This window comes from Furipterus horrens, unplaced genomic scaffold, assembly GCF_987537825.1.
Source record: "Furipterus horrens unplaced genomic scaffold, mFurHor1.1.pri manual_scaffold_7, whole genome shotgun sequence".
NCBI lineage: Eukaryota > Metazoa > Chordata > Mammalia > Chiroptera > Furipteridae > Furipterus > Furipterus horrens.
The window spans coordinates 141,708,253-141,728,323 of NW_028327177.1; the positions used below are offsets into that span (position 1 = coordinate 141,708,253).

The following is a 20,071-nucleotide window of genomic DNA, read 5'->3' on the forward strand; positions in this document are numbered from 1 at the left end:
AGTGTTCCTGTCTCGCACCCACACCTCGCGGAGTCTAGTGCTCACTGCTCTCCAACAGCAGAAAGTCGGAGGCGACACCAGCGTCATGTGCCTCTGAAGCAACCATGCCTGTCTCGGGTCCCTGCTAAGTGCTCTGCGCAGGGTGCCTGGCTTGGGAGGATCACTAGGGAAGCCACAGGAGCTGGCTGTCCTCAACACAAGCCCCTTACGTAATAGTGGCGACCAAGGAGAACCTGCTGGATTTAGCAGACCTCATGCTGGTTACCACGAATCGTTAAAACAGCTGTGGTCGCCCCATTGCCAAATGAGCAAACCGAGGCTCTGAAAGGAGGTTCACCTGCCCAAGAAACCCAGGTGGCAGAGCTGGTAATTACCCCAGGTCACCTGAGGCCCCTCTCTTCCCATCTTCCAGGCAATGTTAATGGCTGACCGTGGCCGGCAGTGTGGAGGAGGAGCCTGGGTCTTCCTTCCTGCCCACGGTCCCCCACGGTCCCCCAGCGCCCCCAGCTCAGCCCCCCCCCCCCCCGCGCCTCCTGCAGAGCCTGGGAGATGGGACCTCTGGCCCTTCTCATGCAGTAGACAAGAGCCCACAAGTCCTCCTACCACAGGCCCCCCTCCTTATCTGCAAAGTGTTCTGAATCTGGTAGACATAGGGGAGGCAATCTAATGATATTTTGAAACTTCTCATGTTAGTGAAGCTTAGCTAGGCACATGGCTTATGGAAAATACTTGCTCAAAAGCACCTATAATTTCATAGGCCCATGAAAGAAATATTCTTCTGGAATTCATCCCATGAAAATAAAATTAATGGACCAGAGTGGGGACTTCTGGCCAAGACGGAGGCGTAGACAGACACACTGCATCTCCCTCCACAACTAAGAAGGAACACAACTACCTCAAAACTAGAGACAACCAGAAGTTCCAGAAAACTGAGCTTCCTGGAAGTCCAACAAACAAAGATACAAAGAAGAAATACTCATCCAGACAGGTAGGAGGGGCAGAGAGGACGCGGTGTGGTGGTGGCAGCAGCAGTGGTAGCGGCAGGCTGGCAAAAAGGGCAGTCACATGTTTTAAAAAGTTGGGAGGGGCACCTGGGGAGCACTCCCAGCACCAGATGAGACCGCGCAGCTCACAATCCCAGCGCCGGGGAAAATCAAGCCTCATTGCTTCTGACTGTGCGAACCAGTGGGGGTTGGGGCGGAGGAAGAAACTGCCGGGCTCTCAGGAGAGTCTGCTTGTTTGAAGGTCCCCCACAGTCCTAGAATGTCTGCAGACGCACTCTGGGAATGATGGCCAGGGCAGCAGCTAGAGAGACGCCGGTCTCATACGGAAGTGGGAGAAGTGCCTGGAAGGGGGCGAGTGCTGAGCAAGTGGCATTGTTCCCTCTCTGACCCCTCCCCCACATACAGCACCACCACATGGTGAAATAGGTCACCCTGTACTGACGAATCCCTAAGGCTCCGCCCCTTACAACGTAACAGGTGCGACAGCTCCGCCTAAGACACAGAGGCAAACAAACACAGGAGCCTGTTAGGATGGGGGGACAGAGAAGTATGGCCCCAAAGGGGGAACATATCAAGGTTCCAGTGGGAGAACTAAGTGAAAAGGAGATAACCAACCTCATAGATGAGGAGATAGCCAGCCTAACAAACATAGAGTTCAAAACACTGGTGATAAAGATGCTCACAGACTGGACAGATATGCTTAAGTATGGCAAACCCATCAGGGAAGAAGTGAAGGCTATGCTAAATGAGATGAAGAAAAATCCACACAAAACAAATGGTAAAGGGAAGGAAATCAGGGTTCAAATAAATGATTTGGAACATAAGGAGGAAAAAAACAGTCAACCAGTGCAGAATGAGGAAACAAGAATTGAAAAAAATGAGGAGAGGCTTAGGAACCTCTGGGAGAACTTTAAATGTGCCAACATCTGAATCATAGGGGTGCCAGAAGGAGAAGAGGAAGAGCAAGAAATCGAAAGCTTATGTGAGAAAATAATGAAGGAAAACTCAACAAATTTGGGGAAGGAAATAGACATACAAGTCCAGGAAGCACAGAGAGTCCCAAACAGGCTAGACCCAAAAAGGACCACACCAAGACACATCATAATTAAAATGCCAAAGGTGAAAGATAAAGAGAGAATCTTAAAAGCAGCAAGAGAAAGGAGAGAGTTACCTGCAAAAGGGTGCCTATAAGACTATCAGCTGATTTCTCAAAAGAAACTCTGCAGGCAAGAAGGGACTGGCAAGAAGTATTCAATGTGATGAAAAGCAAGGACCTACAGCCGAGATTCCTCTATCCAGCAAAGCTATCATTTAGAATGGAAGGGGCGATAACATGCTTCCCAGACAAGGTAAAGCTAAAGGAGTTCATCTTCACCAAGCCCTTATTATATGAAATGTCAAAGGGACTTACTTAAGAAAAAGATCAAAATTATGAACATTAAAATTATAACAAACTCACACCTATCAACAACAGGATCTAAAAGTAAAATCAAAATCTAAGCAAACCAGAACAGGAACAGAATCATAGGAGTGGGGATCATTTGGAAGGTTACCAGCTGGGAGGGGAAAGGGGGAGAAATGGGGAAATGGTGCCGGGATTAAGAACCATGACTGGTTGGTACAAAACAGACAGGGGGAAGTTAAGAATAATATAGGAAAGGGTGAAGCCAAAGAACTTATATGCACGACCCATGTACATAAACTAAGGGGGGAGGGATTGCTGGAGGAAAGGGGGTACTGGGCAGAGGGGAGCAAAGAGGAAAAAAATTGGGACAACTGTAACAACATAACCAATAAAATATATTTAAAAAATGTTCTGAACTCGCTGCCCCCGAGTGCCAGGATTATGAGCGTGAGTGGGGGTGGGGTACGGGAGGGCAGACTCAGCTCCTCTGAGAGGCAGGCAAATTGTGTTTCCCACACAACGGGCCCTATTTCTCGCTCCTGATGTCGCCCTGGATGTGGCCAGCATTGTCTCAGGGCCAGCTGCTCAGCAGGGGCCTCCCCGCGACTCCAGCCTGGGGACGAGACAGTTCTCGTTTTCCTTCCTCATACCGCCCAGCTCCTGAGGAAGTGTGGGGGCCATGCCAAGCCTTCCCCTGCTCCTCCAGGAGCCAGGGCGGCCCTGGCAGGACAGGACAGAGCCCACGTGGGGTTTCAGGTCGGTGGGCCAGCCAGAGACCCTCCTTCTGTCTTTTTTCAGACAGACAGATAACGGGGGACACCAGCCCACCACAGAAGCCCCTGTGCCCAAGTTAGAAAGAGGAAGAGGGCCTACACTTCTCTCCCAGCTGTGAGTGCAGGGCGGCCCCCTTCCCCCACCCGGTGGCTGCCCACAGTCAGGATGCCATGTTAGCAAACCTGGGGGCAGCTCCGGCCTGCCACCCCACCCCCACCCCCACCCCGTGGCCCTGAGCAGCTAAAAGACTGCCTGGGCCAGTCTAGCTGGTCCCACGCTGCCTGCCGCCCCAGGCCCCGCTGCCACGGGGAGCTGTGGGGACGGCGGGCAGTTGGCCCAGGTCCGACCCGACCCCCATGGTCCCGGAGTACATACAGACCCTGGACAGGCTGCCTTCACACACGGGTCTTCCGGGCTCCCAGGGCTGTCCCAGAATCCAGCACACACACAGCCATCCTGGTCCCCGGGGGCTGCGTCTCCCAAGCGCCATCCATCCTGAGAGGCAGGGTCAGGGAAGGGGGCCTGGCATTGTCACCAGCTGTCCCTCGGATGTCAGAGCAGACGGGGCGGATTGCGAGCTGACTCTGGAAACTCCTGGGGCTCCCTGGTCCCTGCTGCAGGGGTGTCCTGGCCGGCCTTGAGCTCCCCGCCCTGGCCGCCCGTGGGCGCAGCATGGGCATGGCCACCAGAGGGCGCAGTCGCCCCTCTGAACTCCCCGGAGCTTCCCCAGGCGCGGGGATGGGGGTGGGTGGGGGGTGGGGGGTGGGAGGGGGCGGCCAGGGCGGAGCCTCCCAGGACTCTGCTGGGGGCCACCCATGGAGCGGGCCCGCAGGCCCTCGGCCCTGGAGGCACTTCCAGCGGAGCAGGCGAAGGAGGCAGACCCTGAGACCAACAGACAACAGAGGGCGGTGGCTGGCGCGGCCTGGACAGAGGGCAGGGCGTCGGGGAGGGTTTGAACGGGCAGGAGAGCCCGCCTGCTCCCCGGGAAGCCTGAGACCACGTTCAGTAAGACCGTGGGAAACTCCTCTGAGAACTCAGCGGCCCTGGGCAGCTTCCCATCCCCACAGACCCCAGATCACCCTAGTCCCTCTTCCCCGTAGGGAGCCTGGAGAATTCTCCGTTCTTTCCTCCCCCACACCCCCCCCCCCCCCCCCCCCGAGCACAGGGGCAGCCGTGGGGCCTGCCGGTGGCATTTATTGAGCGCTTTCCGAGTGCCAGCAGCAGGGGCGGGGGCGGGGCGGCTCCTCTGCGGGGCGAGGCAGGTTGCGGCGTTCCCGGCAGAGGGCGCGGTGGAGGCGGGGCTGGCGGGGGGCTGCTGGCTGCGCCCCTGAGCTACTAGGCCGTCGTGGGGCCCCGGCAGAAGTTGCGGTTGTAGAAGTGGCGGTTGTCCCTGGTCAGGGCCATGCCCAGCTGGGCCCAGAAGCTGCCCTGGCCGCTGGGCTGGCGGGGCCAGAGGAGGACGCTCTGGCGGCAGAGGCGCTGGCGCAGCCGCACGTAGCGGGAGCGGCGCGCCGTGGGGCTCAGGATCACCAGCACCACCACGTCCTTGCGGTCCTCCAGCAGGCGCTGCTGGGCCAGCAGGAAGCTGGCGCGCAGGAGGCCGCTGACGTGGTCCGTGCGGTCCAGCACGAACAGCGTCTTGCGGCTGCTGTACACCGAGGCCCACAGGTTCTCAAAGAGCGTCTTGCCGGGGAGCCAGTCCCGTTCCTCCAGACACAGGCGGAGCGCCCGGCGCCCGCGCAGCTCCTCCAGCCGCACCCGCAGCTCGTTGTACACCCAGTCGGACACGGCGCTGTGCGACTTGTTGAAGACCACGAAGGCGTCGTAGGCCAGCGCGTCCGCGCCCCGCCGGCGCCCCCGCCGCGGCAGCCAGGCCAGGCCCAGGTGGAAGCAGTACCAGAGGTCCCAGCCGCACAGGTGCTGCAGCAGGGGCGCGGCCAGCACCAGGGCCACCGCCGGCAGCGAGACGCTGAAGCAGCCCCAGGACAGGGCGTCATCCAGACACAGGCGCAGGTCCTGCGCGAAGATGCTGTGGCCGCGCAGCTGGCGCGGACTGCCGCACGTGACGCGGCTGGAGAGCCTGGGCACGGCCGCCTGCACCTCCAGCAGGAATTCCACGAAGGTCGCCCCGCAGGCGCAGTGCAGAGGGTTGTCGCTCACGTCCAGGATTTTCAGGGCGGACGCTCGGGGGCCGAACCAGGAGGGCTCCAGGGTCTTGAGGGCGTTGGCGCTGAGGTTGATCTCTCGCAGCTCCGTGGCGACAGCGAAGAAGCCGGGGTCCACGGAGCTGATGCTGTTGCGGCTCACGTCCAGCTTCTGGAGCTTGGTGCCGGCAGGGAGGCTGCCGTTGGTCAGGGCCTTCAGCTGGTTTCCCGCCAGGTCCAGCACCTCCAGGAAGGGCAGGAGGGCCAGGCTGCTCCAGTTGAAGAAGGCCAGGTAGTTGTCGCGGAGACGCAGCAGCTGCAGGCTCTTGGGGAGGTTGTCCAGGGTGTTCGGCAAGAAGGCGTGCAGGTGGTTCTGGGACAAGTCCAGGCGCCGCAGCCGCTGCAGGCCTTGGAAGAAGCGGAGGTACAGGTCCCCCTCGTTCCACATGCGGTTCAGGGCGTTGCCGCTGAAGTCCAGGGCCAGCAGCGAGGCGCTGCAGAGCCTCGGGGACACGCGGCTGTGGATGGCGTTCTGCGCCAGGCTGAGGTAGCGCAGGGCGGGCAGCCGGGCCACGAAGCTGAGGTTGTGGCCCACCCCCTGCATGCTGAAGGGCTGGCTGTTGTAGCTGAGGTCCAGGGCCTCCAGCCGCGGCAGCTCCGTGAAGGAGCGCTCGTGGTACAAGTCCAGCTTGTTGTGGGAGAGGTCCAGCACCCGCAAGCTGGCCAGCGGCACGAACTGGGAGCCGTTGACCGCCTGGGAGATGCTGTTGTGACTCAGGCGCAGGCACTGGAGGCGGGACAGCCCGGCGAACATCTGCGGCTGGACCGTCACCAGGTTGTTCCGGGACAGATCCAAGGTGAAGCTGAGGGTCTTGCAGCTTGGCATGAAGTCCTCTGAGCGGGGGGCATCCTGGGGGCCGGGAGCGAGGCGCATGGGTGGCAGCCGGACCTCCTCGCCGGCATCCGCCTCTGCCCTGGAGGCCGCCGACCCCGCGGCCCCGCTGATGCGGTTGTTGGACAGGTCCACTTGGCACAGCTTTGGGAACTCCCGGAAGATGCTGAGGTTGGCCTTGCTGATGAAGTTCATCTGGAGACTCAGGTTCCGCAACGCGGGCAGGTGGACCAGCGGCCACAGCGTGTTGCGGTCGAGCGAGCGGAAGAAGATGCCGGTCATGTCCAGCTGCTGCAAGGAGGTCAGGCCGCGGAAGGAGCTCGCCAGCCGCAGGTGGGCGTAGGATATCTGCTTGTGGTAATTGAAGGACAGGTTGAGTTTGCGCAGCTTCGTCAGGTTCTGGAAGGCCGAGGTGCGGGTGATGCACTCATACAGGAAGTTCTCGCTCAGGTCCAGCACCGAGAGGTTGCTCAGGCCACGGAACCAGCGGCTGTCCAGGGTGTAGAGAGAACTGTCACTCAGCACCAGGCCTTCCAGGTGCCTCAGGTGGCTGAACGTGCTGGGGTGCAGCTTGGGGAAGTCCTTGGGGCACTCCACGCAGGGGTTGCGGGCATGGTCGCACCGGCGACAGTTCGCGCCCACGTCCAGCACACGCAGGGCGGTGAGGTTGGCCAGGTCCGCCGGCCCCAGGGAGACGATGCGGTTGTGGGCCAGCAGCAGGGTCTGCAGGCTGGGGGGCAGGCCGCGGGGCACCTCCGTGAGGTTGTTGTACTTGAGCGACAGGTGGGTGAGGCTGCCCAGGCCGAGGAGCGCGCCCGGGGCCACCCGCACGGCCCGGCCGCAGGGGTTCTCGTAGTAGCAGTTGCCGTCCACGTACAGGTGGCTCAGGGCGTGCAGGCCCCCGAAGCTGGCGGCGTCGAGGGCCAGGATGTTGGTGCGGCTCAGGGACAGGACCCTGAGGGAGCGGGGCAGGGCGGGCACAGTGGTGATGTTGTTGTAGCTGAGGTTCAGGTCCTCCAGGGTGCGCACGGCCAGGAAGGTGTCGGGCGCGATGGTCATGTGGCAGGCCCAGTGCATGATGCTGAGGCTGCTTGGGGGGCAGTTCCACTTGAGGTCGAGGGTCCGCAGGCTGGACAGGTAGGCGAAGTCGTGGCTGTGCAGGTGGCGGATGCGGTTGCAGCCCAGAGAAAGCCAGGTGACGTTGCCGAGGGGCGCGGCCGCCGAGAAGTGGGGCACGGACTTCAGGAACAGCCACTCGCAGTTGACGCGGCCCGGGGCCTCCAGCTCACAGGGCAGGAAGGCCGGCAAGGAGCCCTGGGCCAGGGCGGGGGCCAGCGCCGCGGCCTGAACCAGGAGCAGCCAGGGGAGCAGGGGCAGCAGGGCGCAGCGGGGGCCCTGCGGGGATGGGCCGTGAGTGTGCAGCCCCCCAGCCCTGCTCCCCCCGCCCCCGCAGCCCGCTGCCCTCCCTGGGGAGGCCCCTGCCCCGCCCCCGTCCTACCTCTGAGGCCCGTGGGGAACCGGGACTTGGGTCTCCGGCTTTGACTCACAGACTCATGGTCTAGAGCTTTCTCTCATAACCAAACCCCAGCTCGGCCAGAGCGCCGGGCAGGCTCCCCGACACGTTCCCCGTCCCTTCCTCAGGCCACCTCTCCTCTCTCCTGAGCAAGGAGCTGCTCTGCCTTCTCCCGGCTGCTCCCCAACCCCAAGTCTCCCTTTGGTCAGGACCCAGGCAGGAACGAGGGTCTCCTGTTGGGGTACAGGCTGGGTACAACCCAGGGCCCCGGTGAGGGTGAGGGCGGCCGCTGCCCAGGAGCACTGGACTTGCTGTGGGTGGGAATGGATCGGAATGGATCGGAGTGAGGGGTGGGCAGTAAAGGGTCAGGCGGAGCCCAGACCTGGGCGCCCAGCCTCGCCTTGGCCCCTGGGCCAGGGTGCGTGAGCCCGCGGCCTCAGCCTCCTCATCCATGCGGTGGGTTGGGCCTCCTGCTCAGAGAAGGGCTTCTGCTCTGATTTCTTCAGGGCTCAGGGGGTGTCCCCAGGGCCATGTGGGCGACAGCCCTTTCCACTGCTGTCTGCGGCCTCGAAGCCCACCCCTGCCCCCTACTCCCTAGGCTGGGCCCCCGACCCCCGCAGGGCTGCGGGCTGCTGTCCTACCATGCCGAGGGACTTGTCCAGAGGGTCTTGCTCCTGGCGTGCAAGGTCCCTTCCCGCAGTGACGGCTCAGAGGACAGAGGAAGTGAGAAATTCACAACTAGGAGCCCCCTCCCTGCCCAGGGCTGGGGGGGAGGCGCCTGCAATGAGTCAGAGGCCATTTGCATAGTCAGATGGCAGACGAAGGGCCCCTTGGCCCCTTCCTCTTTCACTGCGCCAGCCGCCCCGCAATGCCACACGTTCCTGCCGGGCCTCACACCTGTCCTCTGGGGATGGAGCACCTGCAGGCCCAGGGCCAGTCCAAGCCCCCCGAGACTGGGCATGAGGGGCGGTGCGAGGGCCCTTCCCGTCACTCCCGCGCCGGGGTCCTCAGCCCCTGCCCCAGGGGCAGTGCACTCCTGCCCTTTCCTGGCCCGGTGGCCTGTCCCCAGAGCTCTTCGAGGCCTGCGTCCCTGCAGCCGGCCGCTTCCTGTGGGGCGGGGCCCCCTTCTGTGTTCCCAGCTCCCTGGTGCGCGGTCAGAGTGCAGACCCCGTGGCCAGCCTGCCTAGGACCACCGGGCTCCTCCTCCCCAGTCGGCCCTTTCCTGCTCCTCAGGCCCTCACCCTCAGGTCACCGCAAGCCCCTCCGCAAGGCCTGTTGGCTCCACTTCCATATCTGCCCGCTGTCCACCGTCTTCATGCCCACCAGCCCGGTCTGAGCCACCTTGTCGCTTGCCAAGGCCAATGCAATTGCCACATCCTTGTTGCTGGCCTGCTTCTGCCCGCATGACTGCAGCCTGTTCCCACGTGGCCCCTAAGTCACATTAGGTCCCTCCCGTGTTCAGAACCCCCAAGGGCCTTTCCGGAGTCTAAGCCACAGGGTCCCCTAGGACGTGCCCTCCCATTGCCGCCCTGACCAGCCTCACTGGTCTCCTGGCGCGGCCGGAACACACCTGTGCCCTCCCCACCCCAGGGCCTTGGAACGTACAGCCCCCCCTGCCTGGGAATGACTCTCAGACACTCCCAAGTCACCTCCATCGCCGCCTCGATGTCCTGGCCCACACAGCAGCCCTCAACGAGGCCTCCCCTGGCCTGTGTATAAACCGCCCAGCCCGGGCCTTGCGCTCCTGAGCCTTTTATGGATGTTTTTCTCTGTAACTGAGTTTTTACCGACCAGCACGCCACCCCTTTCACGGCCTGCTGTCCTGTCTTGTCTAGTGCCCTGCGGAATGTCAGCTTCCCGAGGGCCGGGGTCTTTTCTGTCCGTGTCCCCAGGGCCCAGCACAGTGCCCACCCGTAGGCGCCCAGTGTTGGTGGACTCCCTGGTTCTGCAGCACTCGGCTCTGGGCAGGTACAGCGTCTCTGAGCGATGACGGATGTGTGACAGACAGGGCTTCCGCGGGGTGAGGCAGGGCCGCAGGCTGGGTAGGTGTCACCGCGCACAGACTCCATGCTGCCAGGCATGCAGCTGGGTCCCGGGCCCAGGGGTAGAGCTGTGTGGCAGCGATGGCAGGGTCCTTCTGCCCACCTGGGCACCGGTGTGTGAGGCGGGCCATGGCCAGCCTCCTTCTCTGGGTCCAGCTTTCCTCCCTACAACTCCGGGGCCTTTAGGGGGGGCCTGTGATAGGCTGCAGGCTGCACCTGCCTCAGGGATGGGATGGTAGCCTGAACCCCACCCAGGACCTACTCCCAGGAGAAAGGCCAGTGCCCGGTTGACATCTGAGCCTGTCACTGCCCCGCACGCCCTCACCTCTGCTGAGTCCCAAAGCCCCAAGCAGACCACCCCTGAGTCCCTGGGACCAGACCCAGGCCCTCGCCCCCCACCCAGCAGCCACCCTGCCTGCCTTGGGGGCAGGAACGCAGGCTCCCGCAAGGGCCAGTGAGCTGACAGGGAAGTCTGCACGCACACATGTGCACAAACATGCACACACGACTGGACACAGATGATTTCAGCCCCATAGACGCTGAGAACCTAGCGGCCTGAGCCAGGCCCAAGAAGGCCCCCGAGGAGACCCCAGACCTGCGCACGTGCTCCATGCACAACGGAAGGGGTTGTGCATGGGGAGTTCCGGGTTTCGAGAGCGGAGTCTCCTGCGTGACCAGTGAGGGGGGTGTGGCCGGTTATAGCGTCAGAAATGTCCTTTTCAGGACAGAGGCAGAAGGAGGTGTGGCCACAGAGGAGAAGTAAGTAGCATCCGAATTCGGATGGGGACACACTAGGCCTCTGGCTTCGAGGGCGGAGGACGGGGAGGCCCCTGGAAAAGGCGAGGAAGGGGATTCTCCCTGAGGCCTGCAGAAGGCGCCCGCCCGGCGACGCCTGCCTGGGTTTTGCTGCCGGGAGACTCATTCCAGACTCAGAGGAACTGGGGGAGCACGTGTCTGTGTTGCTTCAAGCCAGGAAGTTTGTGGAACCTACCGCTGCCACAGGAAACTAATACACCCAGGTCCCCAGGGCACGGTGGAGGCTGGGGGCCCCCGGCCACAAGCGGGCCTCTCTGAGGCTGTGCCCCAGCCCACTGGGCAGACCCCCTCGCCTTCCGAGGGGAAGGGGCCGGCGGATGCACAAGGCCTCCCAATGCCCATGCCAGAGGTGGTCCCTCAGGGCCAGACTCAGGTGTTGATTTAAAAATATTTTATTCTTTAAAAAATACAGCATTCAACCGTCTCATTCTGCAGGGACCCCCTGCCCCCACCTGTGGCCAGAGGCTTCTGGGCTCTGCTGGGACCCCCGTCTCAGTTCCTTTGGGGCCAGGTTCACACCGGGCCCTTGAGACAGCCAAGCGGGGTCCCCAGACACCCTGGGCACACAGAGGGGAGGCAGGGAGAGCCACGGGGGAGGGGCACAAACACCAGCCCGGTGGCCCTCAGAAGCTGCAAGCATGGCCCGTCACCAGCCCTCCTGCCCCCCGAGAGGCAGCCCTGCCCTGGCGCCCAAGCCGGGAAGGAGGGGGGGACGGGGAGCGCGAGCGGCAGCCCAGTCCCACACCTTGGCTCAAGCCCCGCCTCCTAGCTGTCGTCCCCGTTCTCGCCGGGGCCCCGGATGAGACGCTTGTGGCCCCGCTTGCCCCCGGGGCCCTTGGGCTTGGCGAAGGCCTGCTTGAAGGCGTGCTGCTTGGGGTGCACCTCGTCATACAGGAAGTCGGCCGTCAGCTCGGCCCCGTCCCCAATCTCAATCTGCGTGGGGCGAGGCGGTGTCACCCCACTGGTGCAGGGCCCGGCCACACAAGACCTTTGGTCACCCCCACGCCTGGGGCACCCCCTTGACCTCTCACACTCGAGCCTGGGGTCTCCTCCTGGAGCCCCGCCTAGAAGGCCACCTCCAGGCCCTACACGCTTTGGTCGCCCCTACCTTCCAGACTTGGGGACAGGACACTTAAGTGCCAGGGCTCGGGCTTGTCCAGGCCACCAGTCAGGGGGGCAGCCTTGGACAGCGCACGCGACCCATCGGGCCTCAGTTTCCCCGCCCGTCCAGCAGCAGGGGCCCCACGCCACGCCGAGGGCTGGGGACAGGGCCCTGGGAAGGGGCGCCCACCTTCTTGGAGATCTCCAGCTGAAAGTCCTGCTCCACGGAGCCGAGGAGGCGACTCTTGCAGCTGGAGTAGAGCATGCGCTCCCGGATGCCGCACTTGTACCCCGGCATCGAGTAGATGAACACTGCGGGGAGCGGGCCTGAGCGGGCGGCCCCCCTGCAGGCCCACCCCGCCCCTGCCCGCCCGGCAGGGCCCTGTTGCCCCACTTACCCACGGACTCCAGCGGGTCGCCCTCGTGGGTGTGCTTGTAGAGGAAGAAGTGGTAGCGGGCGGCTTCCCGGGGCACCCGCGAGGGCAGCTGGGCCACATCCGTGGGCTCCGTGTGCACCAGCTCGATCGTCTCCCGCTCCAGGTCCAGCTTCTGCCGAGGGGCAGGGGCCGGTGAGGGCGCCGGACCAGGCGTGCGCAGGCCCGCCCACTCAAGTTTCCTCTGCCAGGACGCACCTCCCCGGCGGCCCCCCACCAGGGAGGTCCCAGCCCCAACTCTGCCGCTCTGAGAGCTCTGCTGGAGGGCGCCCCACCGAGGGCCGTGGGCAGGGCAGCGGGCAGGGCCCCGACCTCAGGGAGGGACCGCCACTGGGCCAGCCCACGCGGACGCGAGGCTTCGGGGGGTGTGTCTGCTCGGGACGGGGGCAGCGTGGACGGCTGGGGCAGAGGGCCATGCTGGGGACAGGGGTGGTCGGGGGCTGCAGACAGCGCCTGGAACAGGAAGGGGCTCAGAGCGAGGGGTCAGTACATCCCGGGGGTGGGTGTGTGTACACACGTGGAAGGCAGAACGAAGGGCAGCGTGTCACAGGTGCCCCGGCACATGAGCAAGGACAGGGCAGGGGAGCCCAGTGCACCCACAGCACACAGGAGCTGCACCCCAAATGGGAACAGGCAGGGACGAGGTGGGGGGGTTGGGCCGGACAGGTGTTCCCACTAGAGCCCAGGGGCGCTGCAGTGGGCAGGCTGCGGGCGTGCGTGCACGTGTGCGAGCGGGCGGGGGCGTGGCCGTGCGTGCACGTGTGCGAGCGGGCGGAGGGGCGCGTGCACGTGTGCGAGCGGGCGGAGGGGGGGTGCGTGCACGTGTGCTAGGGGGTGGGGGGCGTGGCCGTGCGTGCACGTGTGCGAGCGGGCGGAGGGGCGCGTGCACGTGTGCGAGCAGGCGGAGGGGCGCGTGCACGTGTGCGAGCGGGCGGGGGCGTGGCCGTGCGTGCAAGTGTGCGAGCGGGCGGAGGGGGGGGTGCGTGCACGTGTGCTAGGGGGTGGGGGGCGTGGCCGTGCGTGCAAGTGTGCGAGCAGGCGGAGGGGCGCGTGCACGTGTGCGAGCGGGCGGGGGCATGGCCATGCGTGCACGTGTGCGAGCGGGCGGAGGGGCGCGTGCACGTGTGCGAGCGGGCGGGGGGCGTGGCCGTGCGTGCAAGTGTGCGAGCGGGCGGGGGGGGCGTGCACGTGTGCGAGCGGGCGGGGGCGTGGCCGTGCGTGCAAGTGTGCGAGCGGGCGGGGGCATGGCCGTGCGTGCACGTGTGCGAGCGGGCGGAGGGGTGCGTGCCCACCAGCTGGATGTAGTTGATCGTCTTCTGCTTGAGCTGCTGAAGCGCCCGCTGGGCCTCCGGCTGCAGGGGGAAGGCGAGGCCCTGCAGGGTCTGGTGCTTGCTCTCCACACTGATCTCTGTCTTCACCTGGGGGCCGGGGGACAGTGAGGGGGGCCCTCACCTGCCCCAGCAGGACTTCGGCCCACCCAGGGAGCATGGGCCTGACGCCACCAGAAGGGCCCTGGGCTGGGCTCCCGCCCACCTGGGTGGCGCACCCACCTCGTTGATACGGATCTGCTGAAGCTCCCTCTCGGCCGAGGTCAGCGGGGCGGGCGCCGCACAGGACGACAGGTGTTTCTGGTACCCGGCGAAGGAGAGGTCGTCCTGGCCGGCGGGTGCAGAGGCATGCATGGCACCTCAGGGTGGGCTGCCGGCAGCACCCTGGGGCCCTGTCAGCCCTCCCCGCTCGTCCCCAAGCCTGGCGCCCCCTGATCACACCCGGCCTCTGTGGGCCCGTTACCTTCACGGTTCCGAAGAGCTCGTCCTTGACATGGCCGCCCCCAAATTCCTTCTTCACCGTGGCGCGCGTGGCCGCGTACAGCATCTTCAGCCGCACCTGAGAAGCGGGGGCCGAGTGCTGGGACCCCTCCGGGCAGGGAGGGCTGTTTCTCCAGCGGCCAGGAGCCTCCGGGGGCAGTCGGGCCACCTCCCTGCGCCCGCGCACCCTCGGAGGCTCGGAGGCCGTGCGGCGGCTCGGACAGCAGGGGGCGCCCCGCCCAGCCTGCCCTCGCCTCCCGGAGCCAGGCTGAGGCCGCTTCCCCCACTTGCACCCTTCACCCCCCCCCCCCGCATTATCTTGGACTGGGCAGGGGCCCCAGGACTCACGGGGGAGCTGTCAGGCGACCAGGCGAGGAAGAGCCACTCGAAGCCCTGGGCGTTCTTCGAGTCCAGGCGGTAGAGCAGGTAGCAGGGCTGCTGGGCGTCCAGGAGCGGCAGCACCGCCCGGTCGTAGTCCTGGTCCCAGCTGCCCGCCGGCTCCCGCGACGCCCCCAGCACGAGCTGCTCTGGGGGCAGAGGCCGGGTGAGCCCAGGAGCGGCTGCGTCCCACACCCACCTCCGATGGGGCCTCCGGCCTCGGCCGGGGCTCAGGCCTGCTGGGGACCCCGCCCCCCGGCCAGGAGCTGTGTGGCTGCATCGCTGACCGAGGGAGCGAACCAGGGAGCGAACGAGCAGGCAGCCAGAGGCCGCGCCCTCTGCACACGCGCACGGGACTGCCCACAGGGGCCCCGACCCAGACGCCCACAGGAAGGCAGCGGATGCGTGCCCACAGTCACCAACAGAGCGGCCCCCTCACGGACCATCCCCCCCCACGGGCCCGAGGCTCCGAGCACAGCCCCACGTGCCCCACCCCACTCCCCGCGTGCCCCGCCTGGGGCGCCCGCACCACCCCCGGCACTGTCTTCTCAGAACAGACGTGCTCAGGGACATGAGCTCACAGCCACAGGCAAAGTGGGGAACAGGGGCGCCTCCCAAACACCCTACAAACAGGGACCCCGCTGCCCCCGCCGCTGGAGCCCCCCCCCCCCCTCAAAGGTAACTAGTCACAAGCAGCCGCCTCTCAAGGCCTGGGCCAACGTGCCTGCCTTGCCAGCCCCAGCCGGGCACCCCCCAGCAGCCCAGGCGTGCACGGGCCCAGGCCGGGGGAAACGCTGGGCGATCACCCCTGGCCAGGGGCCCCCACGCGCCGGGCCCAGCAGCCCAGCCACTGCTCTGGAGGCCTCGGCCCCTCGTCTGCCTGCCCACCACTCAGACAGGGTCCGCGTGGTTTCATCTGCTGCCTATGTTTTCGAACTGGGACGATTTACGCAGGAAGTGGAATCCATAGCTTCTCTGGGGAAATCAGGTTGTCGGTCACACTCACGTGGAGACAGCAGTGGTGGCCACCGGGAGGCCTGGCCCCCCCTGGGCACTCCTAGCTGTCCCAACAACCGTATCGACAGGTGAGGGCCCAGCCCGAGGGCCCTCCCGCCCGATACCCCGGGGACAGCCCGTCTGAGCAGGCCCTGCTTTGCGCCAATCCAATGTGTACCAAGCCCAGTGCACGGCTCCACAGAAGGGCTGGAAGGACCTGGGAGCGGGGCCAGCGCACCCCAGTCCCAGCAGCGGGACCCTCTACTCCAGGGGGAGGTGTCCTCCACTCCTGCCCCGCAGGCCTCGCTCTAGCCCTCAGCTCCTTAGACCTTCCGCCCCTCAGCCCTCAGCTCAAGCTCCCCCTCCGCCCCCCACCATGAGCCCCAGGTCCCCAGGGGCCAGGCCAAGGCCCGCCACGCCTAGAATTCACCTATCTCCATCTCAAAGAGAGCTGGACCGGAGGCCCTTCTCCCCGATGTGGGGTGCTTCCCAAGTGCAGGCCTCAGCTTTAGGGCCCCCCGGCCAGCGGCCGAGCCGGTCTGCCACGCAGAGGTGAGAGGCACTCACCACATGGGCAGCACCCAGTGTAACTTATTCCCTGTCCCCTGCCCACCCCATCCTACCCCTACACCGCCTCTGGGGGGACTGAGCAGGGCCCCGGGCCAGGCCCTCCCCGCGATACCCCCCGGCTTCATTTCCCCACTCTGTGTAACGGGGGTGACAACCACGCCACCTCCAGCACTGTCCTGCAAGGCCCCTCCCGTCCCCAGATGGGGAGACTGAGGTCCCAGGGTCCCCCACCTCCCAGGGAGGCAGCTGGACCCCGTGCCCAGCCTGCATCCCGGCTCAGAGGGGGCACTCACCGTCCTCAATGACGACTTTGATGAGCCTGGCGGAGCCAGCCCGTGCCTTGGCAAAGAATTCCTTCAGCTCCTCGGTGGCTACGAGAACAAGGAACATGGTGGGGGGTGAGCGGGAGGCAGGAGCAGGGGGGGCCGGGGCGCTTCCAGGGCCCGCTCCGTCCTGTGGGGCCTGGGGCCGAGCTGGGAGCCGGGTTAAATGCAGCCCCCCATGTGACCAGGAATCTGAGACGCTGCCGAATGAACATAAGCTCCCAAATTTAGCCAGCAGAGGTGGCAGGCGAGTGGCCTGCTGGCCGCGGCAGCTCTGGTGACAGGGCAGCGGGGTGGGACAGCCCACCCGAGGAGGAGGGGGGCCCAGCTGGGCTGAGGCACTCAGCACTGTCATGACCACAGGCAGAAACACGTGAACAAGTGCCCCCGATATGCAATGACCCCTGTGCCCATTAACACACACGTGTACACACATGCACACATGTCGCATGTGCCAGCAGACAGGTGCATACTCAGCCCAGTATGTGTGAATGTAACACAGCAAGATGTGTGGGCGACAGAGAGAAGCAGGAATGCAAACACCCCTGTCCCTGAGCACACACTCGGCTGCTCTAACATAGACGGGCTCACGTGCCAACACACACACCCGGCCCCGTGCCCGGCATGCTAGCACACACATGAACAGGCAAAATGCAGGGCTTGGCGAAGACATGTTTGCAGACAGAGGATGCACTGCATATACACAGAAACACAGGCAAGTGTGGGCACAGCCCTGCCAGGGCGGCAACAAGCTGCCGATCCCCGGCAGTTCGGAGGCTTCCTGGAGGAGGAACGGTTCTTCAGGAACTCCCCAGAGGAGACCCTGTCGTGGTCCTTGGGCCACAGACCCAGAAGGTGACAGCCAATGACCGAGGACCCAAGTGCACAGGTGAGGGAACCACGGGAGGTCACAGACCCACTCTGGTTCAGATGGAGAAACCAAGGGCCAGGAGGGAAGGGCCCCGCTCGGACGCTGGTCATGCAGGGCCAGCCAGCATGACCTTGAGGGTTCCCGGGGGTCAGGAGAATTCTGCAGGAACGCGGCAAGAGGGCTGAGGTCAGAGAGTATTTATAGGGCTGCAGCTCGGGGGCAGGGGGGCTTTAGGAGACAAACCCCGGTCATGTCCTCAGGGGCCCCGCACGCAGGGCGACCCCGAGCCTGAGACCCCCCGTGGTGCACCACCCTCCGAGTCTGCTGGGAGGGCAGGGTCCCAGCTGAGCCCGCAGGGCCTTGGTGCCCAGAGCAGCATGTCACGGAGACAGGGCCCCGCCTGCAGGTCTCTGATGAAGGCCTGGCCTCTGGGGCGCCACCTTTCCCCGGGCTATGTGCGACCCCTGACCTCGCTGAACCTCAAACTCATCTCTGATGCGGAGCGCATGCTCCTCACATGCAGAGGACCGGGGTGCGGAGTGAGTGGGAGAAAGTGCTGGGGACCGGGCCTCTACTGCGAATACACTGACTTTATTCCTGGAGTGACAGCAGGCAGGCTGTGGGGATCTGCCCCCTCCCTGCTCAGGCCGTCTGGGAGGGGAGGCCCAGCACCCCTCCCAGAGAGGCTGGCACGCCTCTTCTAGTGTTACCGGGGCAGTGACACCCCAGAAGGGGAAGAGCCAGCCCCCCAGGCCTGCTCAGCCACCATCAATAATCCAGAGGCCAGGCCTGGGACACCTGAGCCGCCCTCATCAAAGATTCATGCCCCCGCCTGGTCTGCTGCCCTGCCCACCCCACGGGCCTCCGGTTTCAGGTCCCTCCCCAGCCCCGCCGGGAGGTCAGCGGACTCACACCTGCGGCCAGGGCGCCTCTCTTCCCACCTCCCTAGGCCAGACAGGAGGAGTGGGCTGCTCACAGGCAGGGGGGCTGGGGTGCCCTGGGCCCGAGGGATGCCCTGGGCAGGCCCGCCTCACCTTCTGGGAAAGCAGAGGGGGGGCAGGGGAGCAGGGAGGAGGAACCCTAACATCGAACCTCCTCCCAGCTGGAGGCCGCAGCAATGACCAGACAAAGGGGAAGGAAGGGACAGCGGGGCCTGGTCCCTCCCGTGGGGCTGAGTCATGGAGCAGGCCCTGCAGCTCCCTCTGGAGAGGCCGGCCCACCTGGGGGGCAGCTGGCCCTCAGGGCTCAGGCCTCCTCGGGTCCTGCGGTCCTGCGGGGCGGGGCCTGGGAAACCCTCCCAGGGCTGCCCGGCCACCAAGCAGCCACAGCCACAGGCCAAGATCTAGGCGGTCAGGCGGGTCGATGGTGGCCCCGCGTGTGGTAGGAAGAGTGGCTGATGGCCAAACCACCAGGCTCCCTTGGGCAAGCGGCCTGGACCTTCTGCACAGGCCGGTGGAGGGGGACACCAAGGCCCAGGTGGCATCAGGACACCTGGTTCCTGGCCACTGCTTCTGTCACAGCCTAAGGAAGAAACTGGAGCCCTTGGGGGAGGGGGTGATGCTCTGGTCTGGAGAAGCTTGGGGCTGGGGGCAGCTGGCCTGGAGTCTCCAGGGCCGGGACCCTCCCCCACGAACCCCGTATCTGGACCCTCTTCTGTGCTGCCAACCTGGAACCGGAACCCTCCCACTCTGGCTGGGGAGACTCAGATCAGAGTAGAAAATGGGGACGGGGGATATCTGAGGTCAAGGTCAGACTGGCCAGGCTCTTGCTCTGAGGGCCCTGGCCCAGGTTCCCCCAGCCCAGCTTGCAGGAGTGTGGGAGGGTCCTGGGAGGAGCCAAGGGTCAGGGACCCCTCCTCACACAGACACATCCGGTACGTGCATCCATGGAAACAAGTGCACACTGAGATGCAGCCAAGTTGTGCGCACACACAGACACCCCCAGACGTGTGCGCAGTCACGAAACACTGAAGTCTAAAGATGGTTCCGTGTTTCTGTGCCCATTCAATCGGCCCTTAGTGCATGTGCACCCACGGGAGCACACAGGACTGTACACACAAGTGCACATGCGTGCACACTTCCTCGGAGGTGCGCATCCGGGTACACCCACCCCAGAAAGGAACAAAAATCCATAGATGGGCACACCAGCACATCCACCCCTCGATGGGCGCACAGCTCACACACACTTCCGCCCCAGCCGGGTACCCGCATGTACACCCACTCCCAACTATGCACGGTTAGGGGCCCCCCCAGCCCCGCCCAGATGTGCCCACCCCAGGCGACCCCGCGGCTGCAAAACAGAACAGGAAGCCTCCCAGGGCTGGTGCCAGGGAGGAGACAGGGGCCTCGGGCCGGGAGGGGGGCGCAGCCGCGCGGGGAGACCCTCCGCCCCCCGCCCGCCCGCCCGCCACCCGCCCTCACCGTGGATGCCCGTCTGATGCGCCATGGCTTCGTGCCCCGCTCCGCCCGCGCCCTCGGAGCCCTCGGCTCGGCCCCAGCCCTGCTCGCTGGCTTGGCCCGGGAGCAGGAGGAGGATGTGGCGGGGGCGGCCCGGCCTCTCGCAGCTTCCCGGGCGGGGTCGCAGGGCCCGCCCCCAGCGCGCTCCGCCCCCACGGGCGCGGCCGGGGAGGCGGGGCTTGGCCGCGCGTGCGCGCAGGGCGCTCCTTGTTTCGGGGGGCGTCTGGCGGGGAGCCGGCGAGCGCGTCCCCGCGCCTGCGCGTGCGCGGGCGGCGACGGAGGGGGGGTCCTGGTGCGCGCGCGCGCGCTCGAACCTGCGCGTCCCGGGCTGGGTGGGTCTGTAAGCCGGGTGCGGTCCGCATGTACCCCGGCTTGTGGCCGGGAAGGGGGTCCGCGTGTGTGTGTGCAGCACCCCTTGCCCCGGAGACCTTTCCCGCGGGCTTCCTGCGGGGCACAGGGCACCAGAGGCGGCCCTGCCCTGACGCTGGGAGCCCCCGCTGCCCTCCCCGGCAGCCAGCCCGCGGGGTGTGAGGGGCCTCCAGGA

General features: G+C 65.3%; 2 protein-coding genes across 2 annotated transcripts; both read right to left on the reverse strand.

Annotated features, from left to right (window-relative positions):
- Positions 1–4,495: 4,495 nt before the first annotated feature.
- Positions 4,496–9,102, reverse strand: TLR9 (toll like receptor 9). The gene is made up of 3 exons (XM_090284856.1): positions 8,974–9,102; positions 8,374–8,510; positions 4,496–7,614 (listed from the first exon to the last, which is right to left on the reverse strand). The coding sequence occupies exons 2-3, from the start codon at positions 8,374–8,376 to the stop codon at positions 4,519–4,521; spliced, it is 3,099 nt and encodes a 1,032-aa protein (XP_090140982.1). The 5' UTR covers positions 8,377–8,510; positions 8,974–9,102; the 3' UTR covers positions 4,496–4,518.
- Positions 9,103–10,966: 1,864 nt separating this feature from the next.
- TWF2 (twinfilin actin binding protein 2) lies at positions 10,967–19,640 on the reverse strand. Its single transcript, XM_090284857.1, has 9 exons — positions 19,492–19,640; positions 16,171–16,248; positions 14,282–14,460; positions 13,917–14,012; positions 13,676–13,780; positions 13,418–13,543; positions 12,090–12,240; positions 11,882–12,003; positions 10,967–11,523 (listed from the first exon to the last, which is right to left on the reverse strand). Exons 1-9 carry the CDS (start codon positions 19,514–19,516, stop codon positions 11,356–11,358), a joined length of 1,050 nt encoding a protein of 349 aa, XP_090140983.1. The 5' UTR covers positions 19,517–19,640; the 3' UTR covers positions 10,967–11,355.
- Positions 19,641–20,071: the final 431 nt, after the last annotated feature.